Genomic DNA, 21281 nt, shown 5'->3' on the forward strand with positions numbered 1-21281 from the left:
AGAGAGAGAGAAGAAAAACTAATTTAACAAATTGAGATGGAAGAGAAAATAATTTGAACCAAGTTTGTGATCTCTTCCTAGAGAGAGAGTCAAGATACTTTTTAGATCTTAATTTTAGTGATTTTTCGTTTTATTTTGTTTTTTATTTAATTAAAATTAATAAATTAACTTTTTAAATTTATATGTTGAAGTGGCATTATATTCTGTGTGATTATATTATTTTTTATTGTAACGTCAGCTACGTCAGCTATTTCCATTGGTTGACTGACGAAAAGGACCTAAATGTCAGGCGATAATTGGTTATGGAACTAAAAGTGGTAAAATTAAAATGTAGGGATTAAAATGAAAAAAGTGAAAAATGTAGGGACTAAAAGTGCATTTACGCCAAAATTAAATGCAGAAGATGCCTATTTTCATGTTAAACTCTCCTGAGAATATTTATTTATTTATTTATTTTTGTCAAGGGCATTGTAACTTCATTGGCATCTCTTCATGCATAAAGTACTAATTAGAGGTCTAGGAAGAAAAGGGTTCAAATTACAAGATTAGCAACATGTTATAATTATTTCTAAAAAAAACTCTCCTGAGAAAATATAGTGGACACAATGTAAGGGCTTGATGGGGTTTTGAAACTAATCACCCAGAATTATTTAATTAAATTTCCAAGAAATTTGCAATTAAAAAAAAATGTAACAATGAATAAGGGAACACTTAACTCATGCATCTCTAATAGTGTAATCATTTTGAGAATCTTAGTGTTTTATTTCCATGAATAATCCATGAAAGCCCCTAGATATCATAAAGACATGGACATAAGCATACTCAGATCATTACTAAACACTCTTGCTAGATAAGAGACAAGAGCCCATAACTCCATAAGCCTCTATATATATATATATATATATATATATATATATATATATACATATATAATAAAAAAATAAAAAAAGAGTAGAAGGAGGTGATCAGTGTAGCTTTTTTATTTGGGCATTACCATAGTAGCACTACTCTACTCACTTCCAAGCGGGACCCTATACTTTCGGTCTGTACGAGTTGTATTATTATCATTATATTGTTGTTAACTCACAATAGTCACAATATTTATCTTATTTAAGCCAAAAACACATGTTTTTTACTTTCACTTCGTCCATCCAATCACTGCGCGCGGAAGACAAAACAACGAAAGACACATATCTATGCATCACTTTGTTCTACGTACATCAACGCGATAATGCAGTTCATAGTTCACACATATTGGAATGTTACTTCACGAAACTCATGGGACCAAAATTTTGAATTATTTATTCAATAACAAGTAGTGACAAACACATGGGTCAATACATATCGTTAAGAAGTAGCCCTTGTAGACCACAAATTTTTTAAACCAATCATAGAAAAACACATTAGTGTTTTAGTTAACTCTTTTAAGGGTATGTACAGCTGCAAGTTCTTAATCAATTATTGTTGCAGTACTGGAGGCCAACTTAGAGACCCAGTTGGAAATGCTTCTCCTGTTAAGAAATATTCTTTGATGCCACCAATGGTTTTTGTTAACATTTTGTCTTTTCCCCTGAATAATAATTACCCATAAGGTCCATAACTAATATTAATTTTCTAAGTCTCTATGTATCTCCACCTCAAAATGTGCTACTCCCCCTCAAAATTTTCTCCCCCTTTTTGACTGGAATGGCCAAAGGAACTAGAACTGATCAGATTTGGAGTTGGAGCCATCGACATATTGTCGATCTGTGATGATAGGGCAGTGATTTGACCTTGGAGATAAGCAAATTGCTCCGTGGTATGATGCACATGAGACTCAAGCATGCCATATATCTGATCTACCGTTGCTAGAAGGTGATCAAGACGATCAGATCCTCGTGTAGGTGCTGAAGAGGATGGTTGTGCCAAGGTCTTTGGGGTAGAAGTGAAGCGATCAATCTCATCATCTGTGTCACCACCTTCATCTTGAACAGCAGCCCTTGGGATTTGAGACGTGCCGGTCTTTGATCCTTTGATGTGAGTTGTGCTTCGAGTCACTGTCTAACCACCAATAGGATAATCCCTCTGAACCACAGTGAGACCACTTGGAAGTTTGAGCCTCGTTTTTGCAATTAGGCCCATTATAATTGAAGGAAATGGAAGAACTATTCTGGAGTTTTGCTTCACAATGCTCTTCTTCAAAAGATGAAAGATGTGTCCACAAATATCAATCTCTTTGTGAGTGAAGAGATTGAACAAGAAGATGGTCCTTGGCTTGGACAATGTTGTCAAATTGGTCATTGGGTATAAGTTGTTGATCATCACATGACCAAGGGTTCGCATCTCTAGACTAAATTAGATTGTGTTCATGGATGTTTTCTTAGAAGTACTGCCAAGTATCTTCACCATCTCCTCAGTAGATTCCAATCTTTCGTCATATTGCATCGTGATTGGTTGAGATGGAGGATGAACTTTTAAAAACTCTTGAATGCTGTCCCTAGTGATGACAAATTCCTTGTGTCGTACCCAATAGTTTATATGATCCTCTTTAACGCTAGCATTGGAGAAAAACTCTCTGATAATCTCCGAGTACACTACTCCACTTAGATTCAGCAGTTTTGTCCATGTTCTTTCCTTGAACACTTCAGGTATGAAAGTGTTTGCAAGAGTTTCTAATTGCACAACCTTTTCCATGATGATAGTTGCTCCTTTGTAGAAGTCATTGTACTTTATGTCTGCTTCAATAGACTTGAAGTTATCTGAATCTGTGTGAGCACGCTTGGAGGATGGTTTCTTAGAAGCATGCTTGGTGGGAGACATCTGCAAAACAGATATAAAGTACAAACGAAAAAAATACAAAACAGACCACAAACACTTGATTAGATTCAAGTTAGTCCAAAACAAAAGTAAAAACATCTTAAACAGAGTATAATAAACTCAAAACAACATGTTATAAGAAATAAAACATGTAAACATGAACGCAATGCATAAAAAAAATGACTATGCATGTGTGTGCATGTGCTGATGCATGTGTGTGCAGCAGGTGATGCATAGTGTGTGCCTAGGTGATGCATGACATGGCATTGTGACGCACACAATGGGAAAAGTGTGTAAAACACACACCCAATGATCAAAACATGTCAAGCATGGTTAATCAAGGGTAATCCCAAACATTGGAACTCATTTGAGTCCAAACCAACACAAAAATGTCACTTGGACATTTTGTCGAACAAGCATGCAACACAGTTCTACATAAATGAATAATGCATGAACACAAAGAAATATGCCTAAATACATGCTTAGAATTCCACAAGGGGCCAACACAAACACAAACACAGCAAATGGGACTCAGCCCAATCAAAATTTTGAAGAAATTTTCACAAAAATTAGAATCCCAACCCATTTTTCAAAAGTCCACAATTTTTAAAACCCTAAGTTAAAAACTGCAGAAATCTAAGACAAAAGTGAAAATAATGTTTAGATAAACATACCTTGAAGTGATTTTATAGAAATTTTTACTTGAAAGTGATGGGGTTTGAGTGAAAGAGAGTTTGGGGTTGAGAGGGGTTCGAGAGGCAAAGTGAGGGAAATGAAGTAATTTGAAAAAAATGTCACATCTGCTACATAAAAACTGAAAACACGCGTTTTTCGCGGGTTAGAGAGTTGCGAGATTAGTTGTGAGACACATAGAAGCTTTTACGAGAGCTTTTAGTAGTGACACAATCGTGGGACACTCACGAAAGTTTCTGTGTAAACTTGAAAAATTCCAATTTTTGCCTAAAAACATTTCGCGAGTAGAGTTTAGTCGCGAAATACTCAAGAGGTAGTAGCGAGACTCTTTGGATGAAAATGTGACTTTTTAATTTCCTTTAAGCATTTTTCACGGGTAGCTCTAAGTCGCGAGAAACTCGCGAAAATGCCTCTGAACCAGTTTTTGAAGAAAACACAAAAATGCATTTTAAAACAAAAACTTAAAGCACGAAAGAAAAAACACACTTTCAAAAACATATAAAAATACTCAAAAATCTTTTTGGTTTTGATCGACAAGCAATTGAGTATACACATTACATTTAATCATATACAATCACATAAATGAAATAAGTATTCATTGAACAAAGTCTTGTGTATTGTGTATGAGTATCAAATGTGGAATAGTCCTTAGTCTAGGGTGAAGCTTCAATGATTGATTCAATCAAGTCATACACAACTAGTACTAAGTCAAGTGGAATATCTCAATTATAGAAACGAACATATTTGATCTCCCACATTCATTATGAGAATTTGAGATAGTAAATAAAGGCGAAAATATTATTTTGGTCCCTATATTTTGAGGTCACAGTCGATTTAGTTCTGACATTTTGATAATAGTAAATTTGGTCCCTGTTATTTTCAACTTAGAGTCAACGACGTGTGCATGTGGCACATTGAAGCTGACGTGGCAAAAAAAATATTATTAAAATTTTTAATAGAATTTTAAAATTCCATGCCAGCATTAATTTTTTTTTTTTTTTCCTAAAGCTCAATTTCAAAAAAAAAAAATGGTTTCTCAATTTAAAGAAAGATTAAAAAAAAAAGTTCTCATGAAAAAAATTAGCACCTAACAACAATACAACATTACAATTTTTCCTTACATTTTCTCGTACTTTATTGACAATCAAATGCAAAAACACTGTCTTGATTTTTCTATCTTAAAACCTTCAATTCAAATACATTCTACAACAATATTTCACCTACGTACAATTGTGAAACATCCGGATAAAAAAAAATTGAAATTTTAAAACACAAAATCTAGTAAATTTTCATTCGCTAGCAATGACTTTCTTGGTAACCAAATAGGGAAAAAAAAAAAAAAAAACAGATGGAAAAAGTTGATTTCATTCTAATTGTTATTTGTTTCTACAAATGAACCAAAAATTGAAACAAGATTTTTGGTTGTTTTTTGTTACAAATTTGAGATGTATTTCTATGGAAGAGGAAGTAGGAACCCAATCAAAGCTCTCCATGGCAATCAAGCGAATCAAGTATGAAAGCTCGGATTTGTGTTAAAAACACAAGAGCTGTTTAGACCCCAAATTAAAAATTACGGCTCGGTTGATTTTACTCTAACTTAAACTAAGTGTGGAATAAAGTAAATGCGAGTGAACAAACAAGAAAGCTACTCTAAGCCATATTCAACAAATCACAACTGTAAAATGAAAGCTAAAAGAGTAGGGAAGAGAGATGCAAACACAAGATAATACTCCGATGTGTTATCAAAGAGGAAACCGAATAATTTGGCGAAAAACCTCACCGCCGCCCTCTAAGTAGTAGATCGATCCACTAGATAATAAATTGGGATACACGAATAGCAAGAAACCTTCCAAGCCTAATCTACCTAGTACACCTAAGCCCTCCAAGCTCCTACTCCAACAAGGCTTCTCGGAACCGTGTCATGTCTAGTTTTCTGAATCCCGCAATGCGCCCGATTGCATCCGCCAAAACTTGGCTTCTTCCAATGCTTCCCAGTAGCACCAGAACCTCTTCTCTAGAGGGAGATGAACTTTGTTGATTTATGGTACTTCACTACATTAGTTATAATCTCCAAACATCTCTAAACCTTTTGAGAAATAATTACAACATGCTGCTAACCCTGCAGCTGGAACCCTTTCCTCCCTTTCCCCCTAAGCACTTTGTGCATGGAGAGATGATAATTCGGCTACAAGGTCTTTACATTTCTAAACTTTTGGCTATGCATTTTGAAGTTGTATTTCATATTCTTAGTTGGACTACTTGCTTTGTACTATGCTTTAACTCTAATTGAGTTGTGTAGTCATCTTTGATGTAGAGTATGTTGATTTATTACTTGCTATGCTTATTCGTCAGCATGTTTGGATGGTTAATTCATTGATTGATTGATCATTTTAGTCAAATTATGACTATTGACTTTATGATCATGTTCGATGGTTTTTATTATTATTTTTTGCTGAAAATAAAACCTATCAAGGTCTATGGTTTTAATGATACTGTCTCTTGTTTGCTTGATTGGTTTGTAGGCCAAAATGGGGTTTTACCCCTTTCAACCAAACTTTCCAGCATTTTGCCCCCTGTTGAAACTATTTAGAGATATGCCTATGTTTTGAAACTCGATTTTTAGAAAATCGAGTTTCAATGAAAAACTCGATTTGGCAAAAATTGAGTTGCTTGAAAAAACTTGCATGGAACTCGAGTTCCATGCAGGTTTTTATTTTATTTTATTTTTATTAGTTTGATTGCCTATAACTCGATTTTCTAAAAATCAAGCTTTTCATTGAAACTTAATTTTTAGAAAATCTAGTTTAAAACAGGGACATATCCCTAAATAGCTTCAGATAGAGGGCATTTTGCTAGAACTTTTCAGCAAAAGGGGTATATTCCCATTTTGGCCTTGGTTTGTACTTATTCAAACTATTCGTATCCAGTGGTTTCATTGAGTTTTTCAAAAAAGATAGGTTAAATTTGTTATCTATTGACTCAGTCTTTAGTCTAAGTGTAAGTTGAATTGTTTCTATGTTTCATAGCTTACATTTAATCATTTAGTCTAAATGTCAGATTGCAGACACTTTATTTAACTTTTTGCTGAAAGTACAGATATAAGCTTAAAGCTAAAAGCTAAATTAAATAGGATTTTGTTAATGAATACTTTAAGAGTAGATGTATCTAATACTTTATTATATAATACATTTCTATATTTATTGAAAAATAAACGCAATCTGTAAACATGTATCCAAAAAAACACATACAATCACAATAAATTTGTGCATGTAAGTCAATAAATCATTAACACATGTATTACTTTTTTCTTTTTTTCTTTTTGTTGAGAAACAAACACACACACACACACACACATATATACAGGGGAAGGAAGATGAGATAAGGGAATACACTCATACGCCCACGTATTACTTTTTGTTATAAAAAGCATGCGTTATATCTCATAATAAGTATCATTTTCATAATAATTAACCAAATATAGGTGCATGAATAGAGATAGTTGCTTATACAGAGTATTCTCTTTTTATTGGGAGTCATAAGATTTTTTGGTCGAAATATAATTGGAATCTAAATTTTATGTTTAAGGAGGACAAACAATTCAATTGTTTTATCAATTTCTGGATTTAAGAAAAAGGAAGACCTTGCAACTTTCTCAGTGTAGCGATCGAACAATCCATCAATTATCTCATTTCCAAACTGCTTTACAAGTAATCCTTCAAAGGGGGCTCTCAAAAATAAAGCACGCATCGATGGGCTCTGCAAGGTAACATGCTTTTTCTGGTTTTTCAATATTGCCATTCTCTCAAAGCTGAAATACTCACTTCTTTCAACCAATGCCTTCAATTCCTTAGGAGTTGGGAAATAAAGCGGAAAATTGAATGTATCCACTTTTGCTTCATTGACTAATCCCTGCAATTGGAAACCATGATCAATGCCTTATCAAAAGAATAACTTTGTCGTGAAGCAATGTTTTGCTATCAAGGTCGGTTTGATACAATTTTCAACATAAGAAGATGAATTTAATTTGGAATTCATTTATGAGATTTTCACTTGTATTTTTTAAAATTATATTTGTTTAAAATTTAGCAATAGAATTATTCAATAGTTCGATAGTAAAACTCTACTTTAATGAAAAATCTCTTGTAAAGATAGTTTCTTAATGGAAATTAAAACTTTCTAGTAAAGATAGTTTTCGCGTTTTCCTATATTTGGTAGTACATATTAGAAAAAATAAGTTAAAGAAAATTGTTAAAAATATAACTTGTTTCTAATGATTTTTTTTTTTTTTTTTTTTTTTTTGCGAAAAACAACTTTATCTCACACCACGCTAAAATAAAGGAAGTTAATATGTAATATGGAAACTATTGAAAAGAACTCTATCTCAATTTGAGGTCATTATCAAATATAAGAAAATAAGATAGTTTTCCAAAACATACATTTTGGAAAACAAAACATTTTTTTAGAAAATATTAATGTTGAAACAAACGGAGTATTGGCCTTCATAGGCAAAGATATATTCTATCAAAATTAAATTAACAATAGATTTCATATCAATCATATATATAAAAAAACAAAAAACAACATAAACTTGACTTGTGCAAATAAGAATAAGTTTAAAGGTAGGAGAGAAAAAGAGAAGGAATCGAAGGATTATTTACTTACCACTTTAGCCATGTCCATTAGGCAAGATCCTATCATATCTATCTCTATACCAGTATGTGAGTCAGAGTTGCTCATAACATCAGGGATGCCTGATAGGAAAAGTGCCAGTAGCCCTCCACTCACAAGCTCTTGTGCTCTAGCAAATAGGATGGACTCCATATCCTTGGCAAATTGAGTTGCATAGGCGTCCTTAACTTCCTTTGGTGCATTTGTGTAGAAAATCCTCCCTTTATTCCATGCAGGTGAAGCTTCATCCATAACATCCACGGGGATGTTTGACAGCCAGTGTACTGCAGAAGAGGAGTGAATAAAATGAAGAGATGCCTTGGGAAACAAGAGGCCATGGAAAGAACCCGGTACCCCGGCCGCAAAGTATTGTCTATTGGGAGGAAGGGACATGAAAAGAGTATTGAAATCATTGGAGACCTGGTCGTTGAAGAACACTACAAAATCTGGGATTTTACTATTTCCTCCTTTTGATATGTATTTGAGTTTAATAGCTTCTACTATGTTTTGCATTGCCCTGAAGGTATTGGGTCCTGTAGAACAACCCAAGTCTGCTATACATATTGGGTTTGGAGAAGTTGGGAAGGCGTTGATGTCAAACTGATTGGCTATGGCCTCATTGATCTTTTCTATGGCAGCTTCCACAATCCCTCTCTACAGCACAAAGTGATGATTAACATTTTTTATATTGATCATAATAATTAGAATCACGAAAGTTTTATCTCAAAATAAATTAAATAAACCATCAAAGTATCTAACGTAAAAATACTCATCAATTGCAACGTTAAAAACAATTCTTTGATTTACCCATTTGATCCCCAGTTCTCAATGAACATAAGAATTTTAATAAGATAGCCTAGCACAAACCACCCAGCCATTTTCATATAAGTTGTAGTTGCTTCAAGAAACACCATTTTTTTTTTTTTGATAGGAACAAACACCATTAAATGGAGATGTGGTACAAACCCAATAGGAAATAAAATAGATCGAAAAGTATATAACCTGATAGGTGGAGTTTTGAACATAGCTGTCAGGGCCCTCTCCTCCTTTCATTGCCATATGTGTCTTTATGTCTTCAGATGTCTGTTGAAAGCAGTTGTTGTTATAAGAGCATAATGGTTGATGCACTATTTAGGAGAAAGGTGTTCACCAATAAATTATTTCTTCAATTTTATCGTCCAAAAGATTCACTTTCAACTTCACAGATTGACCTTGCCAACTTATACTTAAGCACTATATGCTCAGAAAAAAAAAAAAAAAACCTTAGCAGTTAGCAGTTAACACGACACTGCTTGAATGTTTACTTGAAGCAAGGCTTGGAACTAAAAACGTGGAATCCCAATATTTAAAAAAGAAAAAAAAAAAACAAAAACAAAAAAACAAAAAGAGAAGAAGAGAAAGTGGATTCCCGATTATCCCAAAATAAAGAACGTCGATTTTTAAGAGAGAGAGAGAGAGAGAGAGCATGGATTGGAAATAGAAAATGTATTTGAGTTTTCAAAAACTAACGTTGGCAGGTTATATGATGGGTTTCCTTCTCCAAAATCTGACTTGACTTGATTCAACTTTGAAAACCCTTAGTTTTGGAAAGTTCCACCAAGTCCGATGACGTTTCTAATGAAAATTGGTTTGAGATCTACCAATTCCAATGATTAATACAATCAAATTGCAGAGATCCGGCGAGATCTCAATAGATCTGGTGAGATTTCTACTGTTGCTGTCTTTCAATCATAACTGGTTTCCCCAAATTTGAACATCACCCAACAAGAATCTGATTTGGCCTCCTTTACTAGTTGACAATAGGTATGGTTCTCCACCACCCGATGGGTTGAGCACTAGGTCGGGTATGGGTTAAGCACAATGCTAATTCGATTTGACCTACGGACACCTCTAATTGTGGTAGATTAATTTGAGAATGTTGTAAATTTTTATTGTATCCCTAGGTTTATTGAATAAAAATATGACGTCAAAAGAAAATAAATATTAGAATTCTACAAACGATTACAAAATTAGAGATATGAACAAGTGGGTAATTGCTTACACAAACTTAAAATTTTTTTTTGATACATCAATAATTGAAAGAAGAGAAATTTGAATAATGGCTTTTTGGGAAAGCACTAGGAGGTGCCAATCAATTAAGTTACAACTACAAGATTCTTAGCTTATTGCAACAAGGGATTATACGTCTATTACAAATGATCATGGTTTGAAAATCCAGACTGGACCGTAATGTCGAATCAGGTTAACCAAAAACTGGTCATTATTCCGATTTTTAAACCCATAAAACTGAAAGTTTTATTTTTGCAAGAAACCATTCCAATTGCAGTCAAGCTGTCCGGTTTTTGAGACTATGCAAGAATTTGCCGGTTTCTTTCCCTAAAATATTTTTGCAAAAAGTGCTATATATATATACAAAGAGCTCATGTGGAAAAACATGAGATTCTGTCATGTGGTGTACTCTATGAAGAGAATTGAAATACTCTTACGATAAGAACAAATTTAAAAATAAAGACTCTTTATTTCTATTGGTTCAATGTTTTAAGACTAATTTTTGTTATATCTTTTATTCAATGTTTTAAGACTAGTATTTGTTTCATTTAGTTTAATGTTTCAAGACTTTTTATCTCTTTCACACACAAAAACTCTTTGCATTTCTATTTACCCTTTTCACTTCTACTCCTTTACATATACATGTCTACAGTTCTTCATGTCATCCTATCTCAAAAACACTCAAAAAAAAAATCAATATAATTTATCTTCAACCTTTCAATGACACTTAGATAACTCCAACATTTTGGCACCATTTAATTCTAACCCATATGAGTAGGCCATGATCAAGTAAGGGGGCTTGCATGCGGTTTTTATTCAATGATGATATCTTATGGTTTTGATGTTGAAGTCAAACGTTATGGATTTTGTGAAGGTTGTGATTCACTTTGAGTCTTTGGGTGTTTGGGTTTTTTGTTTGGGAAAGTCATAAATGTATTTGTCTTAGAACTAAAGAAAAAGAAAAAGAAAAAGAAACATTCTAATTGATTATTGATGAAGTTAACTATTTTATTATTATTTTGTGTTAGAACTCATAATTTGTAAGTTTCTTTGTAGGTTTTTTTACAACTATTTTGTGTAGTATGAGCCATAGTGACAAAAATAAAAATCGATGATGATTTCAAAGTATTTTCCACTTTTTTTTTTAAAGATACCGAAGACCAACTAAAAGCAACTAAATTGTGTTAAATAGATGTATTTTTAACCAATTTTTCTTTATTTAATCACGTTCTCTTTATGTTAATACTTACAAATGATTTCCTTAATCTTATCGAGATAATAAATTGGATGTTTGCAATTGAGGTCTCTATATTTGGTTGTGAGAATAAAGTGGTTGAGGAAGTGTTTAGGAGGTGCTTAAATTTTTGTAATTTTAGAATATAAAAGTATTTAATACTTTAATTCTTTTTTATAGATTTCAAAATCATTTAATTAGTTTAAAAAATAAAATCTACTTTTAACAGTAAATAATATAATATGTTACAGTCTTATAGTGTTTTACAATTTTTTTTAAATAAAATATAAATTAAAAAAATCAAGTTTCAAAGTATTCAACAATATTGTTGGCAAACATAAATATTATACAACAAAATAAGTATTATATGTAGGTCTTAATATACATTAAAAATTATTTCAAATGAAATTGTAATGTAATCAACGTATCACGTGAGACATCATCTAGTATATTCTTATAAAAGTTGGGATTTTCACAACTGGTGGTTGCACACAACAATGACGAGTGGCACAATCTTCTATCCATTTAGAATGAAGTGGACAAATAGTGCCACATGACAAGTACCAATTTGTCCATAACACATCACATTTGACATGTGGTAACACATTTAATCCAAAATTAATGGTACATTATAAATATTTTGTATTTTATACTATTAGAGGTGGTGGTAGTGTATGTATACAATATTTATTTCATATATATATATATATATATATATATATTGCTATCTAGTATTCACATTTGATCATCTGATAAATAAAAAATGTAATTATAAAATAGAATAATTATTTGGTTTTTTTTTTTCCAAAAAAAGAACCACTAACATTTGAAGCCTCCATAAACATTGCATAAAATCTATTAATTACATATGTTTTTTTATTGGAGAAAAATCTAATTATATATACTAATTAAAAGAAAGAGGCTACTTTTATATATATCTAATTATATATGTTTTTAATAATAATAATAATAATAATAATAATAATATTTTGCTATTACTATTCACATTGATCATTTTTATTTGATTATTTGATAAATGAACAATGTAATTATAAAATAGAGTTTTTTTTTTTTTTTCAAAAAACAATCACTTACATTTGAAGCCTCTATTTTTTATTATTGGAGAAAATTTTAATTATATATACAAATTAAAAGAAAGAGACTACTTTAAAAAATGATTGGCCAGCCAAAAAAAAATGTTAAGATTAAATTTTATATCTAGTTACTTTTTTAAAATTACATGGGTCAACACACCTATCTAATAACATCCTCATTTGAGTTTTAGGGGGGATAAAAACTAAATACTATCATTTTCATTAAGTGAGTATTACACACACCTATTCATTATCATTATCATTTAAGTTTTAGGGGAAAGAGATGAATACATAATTGATACAATATAGTGATTTACATCCTTCTATCTTACATAGGTAAAAAATAAATAAATAAATAAATAAATTCTAACATGTGAATTAAACATGGATCCAATACATTGTCTTTTTGTGTTACACAATTTTTTCAATGACCTTTTATATTACTAATGGAAACATTAAAAGAACAACAGTTTGATAGGTTGTAACCCAGAGGTATAATTAAGGGATTAATACATCCAGTAGAAAAAAAAAAATTATTATATCATCTTTTGTAACTCTTACTTCCTCATTTTCTTTAGCATCTGTGTAACTCATGCCTAGTCGTCTCCTCCAAAAACCAAAACATAAAAACCTTAAATTTTATTAATAATTGATAATTGCCCTATATGTTAACATATAAAACTACCAATTCAATTCCAACAAAAAATCCTGACAAAGGTATGGTCTTTTTTTTTTTTTTTTTTTAAACTTTTCCTTTTGGTATTCTATCAAATTTCTTTTTCTTTTTGAAGTTAATTTCTATTTCATTTGATAAATAAAATAGATACAAAGTATTTTATTATAATGTTGTTGGTGATGTTCTTCATAGATAAACGGTCATCTAGATATTCAACAAAATTTTGCAGCCAAGTGAGAGAGACATGGAATCCAAGCGTATACTTTCTCTTGATGTTGATGGAGTTCTATTTGGGAACTTCTTTTTTTAATTAGCGATAAAAGGAGAGTTACAAAGTTTTCCACATTATTTATCTTACTACAGATGGAGTTCTATTATTGTTGATGTTGATGTTTTTCTTTTGAGAACCAATTATTTTTAATGTTCTCCATAGATAAGCTTACAATTGTTTTTTTTTTTTTCTTTTCATTTTTTGTTACATAGCAAATTTAATGTTTTTGTTATTAACTATTAACTTGTAGACTCTTTTTTTTTTTTTTGTTGAAAGAATTAATTATTAAATTCAAATAATTTGTTACAATTTATTTGTGCATTTACTAAAGGACAAAATTTAGCTACAAAATTAGTTGTAAGCTAATACTACAACCTTACACAATAAAATAAATGTTACTACATATTTAAAAAACTTAACAAATGAATTGCATGTTCTTTATGCTCTTAAATTCTTAATATATATGTCAAATAGTGTGCCAATCGAATATTATATAATCTATAAGCTTATATTTTATGCATAATTTTAAACTATAAAAACTTGCAATTTGAACAATTTATTGATGACATAGCTATTGATATTTAGTTTTTTAAAAGTTTTGCAAGTATGAAGAATATAAGAAGAAGATGTCATCCAATTGTGAATTTGTCAAAATTCACCTTCAATAAAAAACTATTGAGTAAGATTGTAACTTATGACTATAACAAATTTTGTAGCTAAATTGTATCTTTTACCAAATATTTGTTATGTGTGTGTATATATACACACACAAGTTATTCTTTTAAACAAAAAAAAAAAAAGAAAAAAAGAAAAAGATAATAATTAATAGAGGACGAATAACAATAATAAATCCGGTATGTAATAAGGGTGTTATGGTAAAGGCTGCTTTTAGGGTAATTATTAATAAATTATTTTAGGAAAATTTCAACACTATTTTAGCAAGAAGTAGAAAAAGTTGTCAAAACATTAAGGAGTGTTTGGTGTGGTAGTTTAAGATGAGATTTTTGTAGTTTTTTGAAATTTGTGTGGGTGAAAAAGTGTGTAAAATTGTTTAAAATGTAAAAATATGAGTTTGAGAAAACAAACCAAATAGATTCTAATTAATTTTTTTTTTTATAAAATATTTCTTAAAATAATTTATTAACAAATATGCATAAAGCATAGGTTAGCATTTCTCATATAATATAATATATTTTCTCTCAAATAAATAGTGTTTTTTTTTCTCTTCACAACAACTCTACTTTAAATATTTATAAATCATAATAAGTTTGGAGAAAAAAATCGTGTAAAGCACAGGCAATAACTAATGAGTGTCAAACATTCAAAAGTCATAGTTACCTTTATTTTTTGCCGGATCTATTTGTTTGGGAAGAGACTGACGAGATGGCTTGAAATAGACTAGAGGCTTTTCCAATCTGCTTGTTTGGAGGGTGAATAAGTGAAGTAAGAGAGGTTGATGAAGTGAGGCAGAGGGAGCAAGAGAGAGTGGTGATTAAGAAGTGAGAGGAGGCGAAAGAGACAGACGAAGAGTCAGTAAGAGTCAACGGTTAGGTGGGGTTCATTTTTTTTAGGCAAAATGTACAAGTGGGGTTTAAATTTTAATTATTTTATTCTAAAATATAAAAGACAAAGTTGTCTTTTCAACAACTAGGAAAGAACTATGTGGAATATTCTCTTTTATTTGTCTTCAATGATTTTTAAATAAATTAGTTTATTAAACCTTTTGAATTATTATCTGTCTTGTAAGATTTGTTAAAAACTAATAAGAGAAATTCTACTCAGAGGACGTTTGGATTGCGCGTTTATGCGTCCACGTCTACGTTTGGTTTTTCTTTTTCTTTTTTTCAAGCGCGTATGTTACTGTTCATTGGTCATGAACAGTGATTTTTGGCATGAACAATACTTTTTACACATTTAAAAATTATTTTACTACAGTATTTTCAGTTTTCAGTTTTCAGTTTTCAATAATAAGTTCTATACAAACAGACCCTTAGTCTTTACTCTTTATTTTTTAATCAAGATATATTCAAATATTTTTAAACATTATATGATTTTAATCAATATTGCTAAATTTTGTATATTTAATTAATTAATTTTTATATTATTAATTATTAAAATAATTATTACTTCATCACAGTTTAAGTTTAGTTAAATCTCAATTTGACCTTAAAAACTTTGAACATACCTTCTTTGCAATATTTTGAACGGTTCGATTTTTAAAACCATACAAATAATTAGATTTATTTGGTTGGAATTACTGTAGAATTTAATTTTTGCGTTCAAGAAGGAAAAGCAATATGATTAGCTTCTGGATTTAAGAAAAATGAGGATCCTTCAACTTAATTTGTGAGGGAAGCGATTAAACAACTCATCTAGGATCTCAATTCCAAAATGTTTTTCAATTATTCCTTCCAACGAGGGACTCTACAAGATAAGACATTTCTCCTGGTTATTCAATACTTCCATTCTCTTAATGCTGAAATTTCCATTTCTTCCTATCAATGCCTTCAGCTTCTTGGGGGGAGTGTAATACACTGGCACATTAATGAATCCACTTTTTCTTTTTCTTTGCAATAAAAAACTACCTTAACAGCCAAATGTAAAAACCACGGTCTATGCTAACCTTCACCCTATAATTACAACACATTTTTCTATGTAGTGAGTAATAAAAATATATACCCACATAAAATTACTATTTTATTATCATTGCTCATCATATGACGAGCTGTGCCAAAATTTGTGATTTGTGACACTAACATTTTTTGTAAAAAAATGTGGATTTAGTTTAAATGACTCTGAATCATTATTATGTGATGAGTTGTGCAAAAAATTGCTATTTGTGACACTAGCATTTTTAGTAAAAAAATGTGGATTTAGTTTAAATGACTTTGAATCATTGAAGCATTGATTCAGAGAGCAAAATAATCTATATTCTCCTTCTCCCTTCCAAAACCTGTTGTCTTCTTTTGGTTTAACAATAAAGCATGGCTGGGACCTTTGTGGGCGAAGCATTTCCGTCTGCAACCTATTGTTTAAAAAGTGCATTTTACGCTTCCTCAAATGCATTTTACATTTCTTCAAATCAAACACAATTATATTTAATATAATTACGTTTTAATAAATGATTCAACATAATATCAAAGGTAATTTTTTAGAAAAAATTACATTTGGTCAAAAAGCATTCCCCATGTGCAACTGGGGATACATGAACCTAATCTATTAAAAAATAGATTAGGTTACCTAATTTATTTTTTAATAGATTAGTGCGACACCCTAATCTATTAAAGAAAAGATTAGGTAACCTAATCTATTTTTTAATAGATTAGGTTCATGTATTATGGTTGCACATGGGTTCATGAACCTAATCTAATGACTAGAACTGCATCTACTTCAGTGTGGTAAGAACTAAAAACTGCACAGGCTTTCACACAACAAACAAAAACCAATCTGTTATCAGTTTCCTGGAGTTACTAATCACTTTGTCAATTTCTTTCCATTGAAAAAAAGAAAAGAAAAACATGGCTGAGATCCTAGTAGCACCAATACTGTCTGCATCCCTTAAAGCGTTTTTTGACAAGATGACGTCTCCGGCGGTCGTGAACTTCATCCTGGGAAGAAAAGTCCCTGATACACTACTAAAAGAGCTGAAGACATTGTGTAGTACCCTCAGCAAAGTGCTCAATGACGCAGAGGAAAGGGAAATCACACGCACAGATGTCAAAGACTGGCTTGATGAGCTTAAGGATGCTGTCTACCACGCAGAGGACCTTTTGGATGAGATCGCTACTGATGCTTTGCGGTGCCAGGTGGAAGCTAATTTTGGTACCTCTAAGAGGAAGGTACGTAACTACATCTCTACTTCATATGATCGGTTTCAGGGAAAACTAGAATCAAAGATAAAAGAAGTCGTAAAAATGATGAATTCTCTAGCTTTACAAATAACTACTATAGGTCTGAAAGAAGTTCTTGAAGGGAGATCTTCCCAAAGTGTGCCCACAGCTTCTCTGGTAGATCCAGACACTATAGTTTACGGTAGGGATGATGATGAAAAGGCAATAGTCAACTTGCTGCTCTCAAACGATGTAGCAAGCAACAACCACTCTTTTGTGATTCCCATTGTGGGCATGGGTGGGGTTGGAAAGACAACCCTTGCTCGGCACATCTACAACAACCAAAGAGTCATAGACCATTTTACCCTTAAAGCTTGGGTTTGTGTTTCAAATGAATTTGACGTTCCTAATTTAACTAAAAATATTCTTGAGGTCTTCAGTCCACAAACTGGTATAGCTAATACCACTGACTTCAATTTTATCCAAAATAAATTGAAGGATTTTTTGATGGGAAGGAAATTTTTACTGATTCTTGATGATGTATGGAATAAAAAAGCTGAAGATTGGGAGCTCTTGTGTATTCCCTTTAAATATGGAGCATTAGGAAGTAGAATTATTGTGACAACACGCAACGAAAGTGTTGCATCGATCATGAGCCCTATTCAAATTTTTCATCTTAATAAATTATCAGAAAAAGATTGTTGGCTATTATTTTCAAATCATGCCTTTGAAAATGGAAACTCTGATGCATATCTAGAATTTAAAAAAATTGGTGAAGAGATCGTTAAGAAGTGTGACGGTCTACTATTAGCAGCAAAAACACTCGGGTGTCTATTGCACCATAAATTAGAAGAAGTAGAGGAATGGAATAAAATTTTGAAAAGCAAAATTTGGAGTCTGCCTATTGATGAGGTAAATATTCTTCCAGCTTTAAGAATAAGTTACAATTATCTACTCTTATATTTAAAGCAATGTTTTGCATATTTTTCGATCTTCCCAAAGAATTATCTATTCAAAAAGGAAGAACTTGTTCAGTTGTGGATGGGAGAGGGTTTCCTGCAACAACACAGCGAGAATGAAGAAATGGAAGTTATAGGTGCTAAGTACATCCTTGATTTAGTATCAAGGTCACTTTTACAACGATCAAAGGGAAGCAAATTGTGCTTTCTAATGCATGACCTAGTACATGATTTAGCTAAATCTGTATCTGGCCAATTTTGTTTCAGATCGGAAGGGGATAACACATACAAAATTATAGATAAAACTCGTCATTTTTCCTACTTAAGAACCGAATATGATATCCCAGAGAAGTTTACAACTTTGTGCAAAGCTAAAAATTTACGCACCTTCATTTCGTTACAAATGAAAGAAAAAGATGAGGACAAGGATGACGAGGGTCTGGGGTTCCACTTAGCAAAGAAGGTATCACATGATCTATTATTGAAACTAAGATTCTTACGTGTGCTCTCTCTTTCACATTATTATAATATAGAGTTGCCAGAGTCAATTGGAGATTTCAAACATTTACGCTATTTAGACGTCTCTTTTACTAAGATTGAGAGATTGCCTGAGTCTACATGTATGTTGCTCAACTTACAAACGTTGAATTTATCTGGATGCAAATTTCTAGTTAAGTTGCCAAAAGATATGAGAAATCTCATTAATTTGCGTCATCTTTATATTAGTGGAACTAGCATTAAAAATATGCCAATAGATATGAGTCGATTACAAAGTCTTCAAACTTTGACCAAATTTGTTGTCGGCAAGGACATTGGATTCCAAATTGAAGAGTTAGGAAAACTTTCAAATCTTCGGGGAGTCATTGTGATATCGAATCTCCAGAATGTGAGAAACTCAACTAATGCTTTAGAAGCAAAGTTGAAGGATAAGGAGCACCTTAAGGAGCTAACATTGGAGTGGGATGCTGCCAATGGCATTATTTCTCAAAGTGAAAGAGACGCATTCAACAATCTGCAGCCTCATACGAGCTTAACAAAGCTTTTTATCAAGAATTACAATGACACAAGCTTTCCAAATTGGGTTGGAGATAGTTCATTTTCAAATATAACAGTTGTTCATCTAAACTCTTGTAGAAATTGCTCTAGTTTTCCATCACTTGGACAACTCCCCTCTCTTCAAGTCCTCTTCGTTTTTGGGTTTGATGAAGTTGTTACTGTGGATGCTGACTTTTATGGTAGTGGTTCTTCTACTATTACGCCATTTCAATCACTGAAAATATTGAGATTTGAGGCAATGTCGAAGTGGGAGAAATGGTCTCCTTATCACGGAGAAGGCGAAGATGAAGGAGGAGCTTTTCTGAGTCTCCAAGAGCTTTATCTTGAAAAATGTCCAAAACTAAGTGGAAGCTTGCCCAAGCACCTTCCTTCTTTAACCAAACTTGGGATTTATGAATGTGAACAGCTTGAGACTTCTCTCCGAACTGCTCCTTCTATTCGTGAATCACAATTAAGGAATTGTAATGATGCGCTGTTGAAAGAATTGCCACCCGCATTGCACTACCTCGCGGTAATCGGATTCAAAAACCTGGAGTCTCTGCCAGAGGGAGTGATGGACCACAACCACTGTGTTGAAACGTTATTTATCTACGATTTTCCTGTGCTCAAGTCTCTTCCTCGTGGTGGTCTATCCAGTCCCACTACACTAAAATGTCTTGTTATCCATAATTGTAAGGAAGTAGAATTCCCGATGTACCCTTCCCTTGAGCAACTGGGGATAGCAGATAGCTGTAATTCTCTAAAGCCATTTCCTCTAGACATCTTCCCGAAGCTTCGTTATCTCAATATTAAAAGTTGTAGCAATATGGAGTCCCTTTCAGTTTCGGAGGGACATCACCTAACTGATCTCCTACAGTTGAAAATCAAAAATTGCCCTAATCTTGTAGCTTTTCCCAGTGGAGGATTGTCGGCCCCCAATCTCTCAGTGTTAAAAGTCAGTAATTGCTCTCGTCTCAATTCACTCCCAGAAAACATGAACACGTTTCTCCCGTCTCTGCAAGAATTGGATATCATGAATTGTCCACAAATTGAGTCTTTTCCGGAAGGTGGTCTGCCATCCAATCTAATTCTTTTAGAAATCAAAGACTGCAAAAAACTAATTTGCAATAGAATGGAGTGGGGCTTGCAAAGACTGCAGTCTCTTAAAGCATTAGCATTGGAAAATGATGATCTCGATTGCTGGGATGTGGAGTCCTTTCCGGAGGAGTATTTACTGCCCACAACTGTTACCTGTCTTTTAATCAATGGATTTGGAAATTTGAGAACGTTGAACAACAAGGGGTTTCAACACTTTACCTCTCTTCAATATTTGACCTTCGAACACTGTCCTAAGCTCAAGCACATGCCAGAAGAGGGGCTGCCTGTCTCCATCTCTCACATACAGATCAGGGATTGTCCTTTGTTGACGAAACGATTGCAAATGAGGAAGGGAAAAGAGTGGCGCAACATTGCTCGCATCCCCATCATAGAAATCATTGAGCGCAACACATCAAATAAAGCCAATCAGGTATTTCTTTTACTTGCCCCGCTCTTGATTTTACTTGCATTCTTTTTAATTTTATTTATTGCCCTTTTTTGTTTTTCTATAAATTGTCTAGTAATTATATATGATTGAAAAAAATACTACTAATATTAAACGATTTCTTTGACACTTGTTAATTCTTTGTCTGATTCGCTTTTTTACAATGTTGGGCTCATGAAGTTGTCCATCGATGGTGAATTGAGAAGCACATTTCTATCTTGATTTCTGTGAAGAAGCTGCCAAATGTATGACAGGATTCATGCTCAGATACCTGTTCTTTGTTAGACAAATGCTTTCAAAGTGAAAATGGAAAAGTGTGCAACTCAAAATTCATGCATAGCTACCTGTTCTAGCGAACCAGTTAAGTACCCATATGATTTAATGATTTGCTTCATTGGAAAATAAGAAAAATTGCTTGAACATTTGTTAAATG

The 21281-nt window shown here is 32.3% G+C and overlaps 2 protein-coding genes across 2 annotated transcripts; one reads left to right on the forward strand and one right to left on the reverse strand.

Annotated features, from left to right (window-relative positions):
- Positions 1 to 7023: 7023 nt before the first annotated feature.
- LOC142605522 (loganic acid O-methyltransferase-like) lies at positions 7024 to 14935 on the reverse strand. The gene is made up of 4 exons (XM_075776920.1): positions 14820 to 14935; positions 9160 to 9240; positions 8152 to 8811; positions 7024 to 7398 (listed from the first exon to the last, which is right to left on the reverse strand). The coding sequence occupies exons 2-4, from the start codon at positions 9214 to 9216 to the stop codon at positions 7057 to 7059; spliced, it is 1059 nt and encodes a 352-aa protein (XP_075633035.1). The 5' UTR covers positions 9217 to 9240; positions 14820 to 14935; the 3' UTR covers positions 7024 to 7056.
- Positions 14936 to 16912: 1977 nt separating this feature from the next.
- On the forward strand, positions 16913 to 21203 carry LOC142607955 (putative disease resistance RPP13-like protein 1). Its single transcript, XM_075779643.1, has 2 exons — positions 16913 to 20833; positions 21029 to 21203. The coding sequence occupies exons 1-2, from the start codon at positions 17000 to 17002 to the stop codon at positions 21068 to 21070; spliced, it is 3876 nt and encodes a 1291-aa protein (XP_075635758.1). The 5' UTR covers positions 16913 to 16999; the 3' UTR covers positions 21071 to 21203.
- The last annotated feature ends 78 nt before the right edge of the window (positions 21204 to 21281 follow it).

The sequence above is a fragment of the Castanea sativa genome, chromosome 8 (assembly GCF_040712315.1).
Source record: "Castanea sativa cultivar Marrone di Chiusa Pesio chromosome 8, ASM4071231v1".
NCBI classification, from domain to species: domain Eukaryota; kingdom Viridiplantae; phylum Streptophyta; class Magnoliopsida; order Fagales; family Fagaceae; genus Castanea; species Castanea sativa.

What these genes read in the sequence shown, in the direction of transcription:
- LOC142605522 (XM_075776920.1), bottom strand. Translation starts at nt 9,216, where the DNA reads ATGGCAATGAAAGGAGGAGAGGGCCCTGACAGCTATGTTCAAAACTCC. An exon ending in TTCAAAACTCCACCTATCAG is followed by an intron (nt 8,812 to 9,159) that starts GTTATATACTTT and finishes TTTGTGCTGTAG; the next exon opens with AGAGGGATTGTGGAAGCTGC. An exon ending in TAATGGACATGGCTAAAGTG is followed by an intron (nt 7,399 to 8,151) that starts GTAAGTAAATAA and finishes TTCCAATTGCAG; the next exon opens with GGATTAGTCAATGAAGCAAA.
- LOC142607955 (XM_075779643.1), top strand. Translation starts at nt 17,000, where the DNA reads ATGGCTGAGATCCTAGTAGCACCAATACTGTCTGCATCCCTTAAAGCG. An exon ending in CATCAAATAAAGCCAATCAG is followed by an intron (nt 20,834 to 21,028) that starts GTATTTCTTTTA and finishes GGGCTCATGAAG; the next exon opens with TTGTCCATCGATGGTGAATT.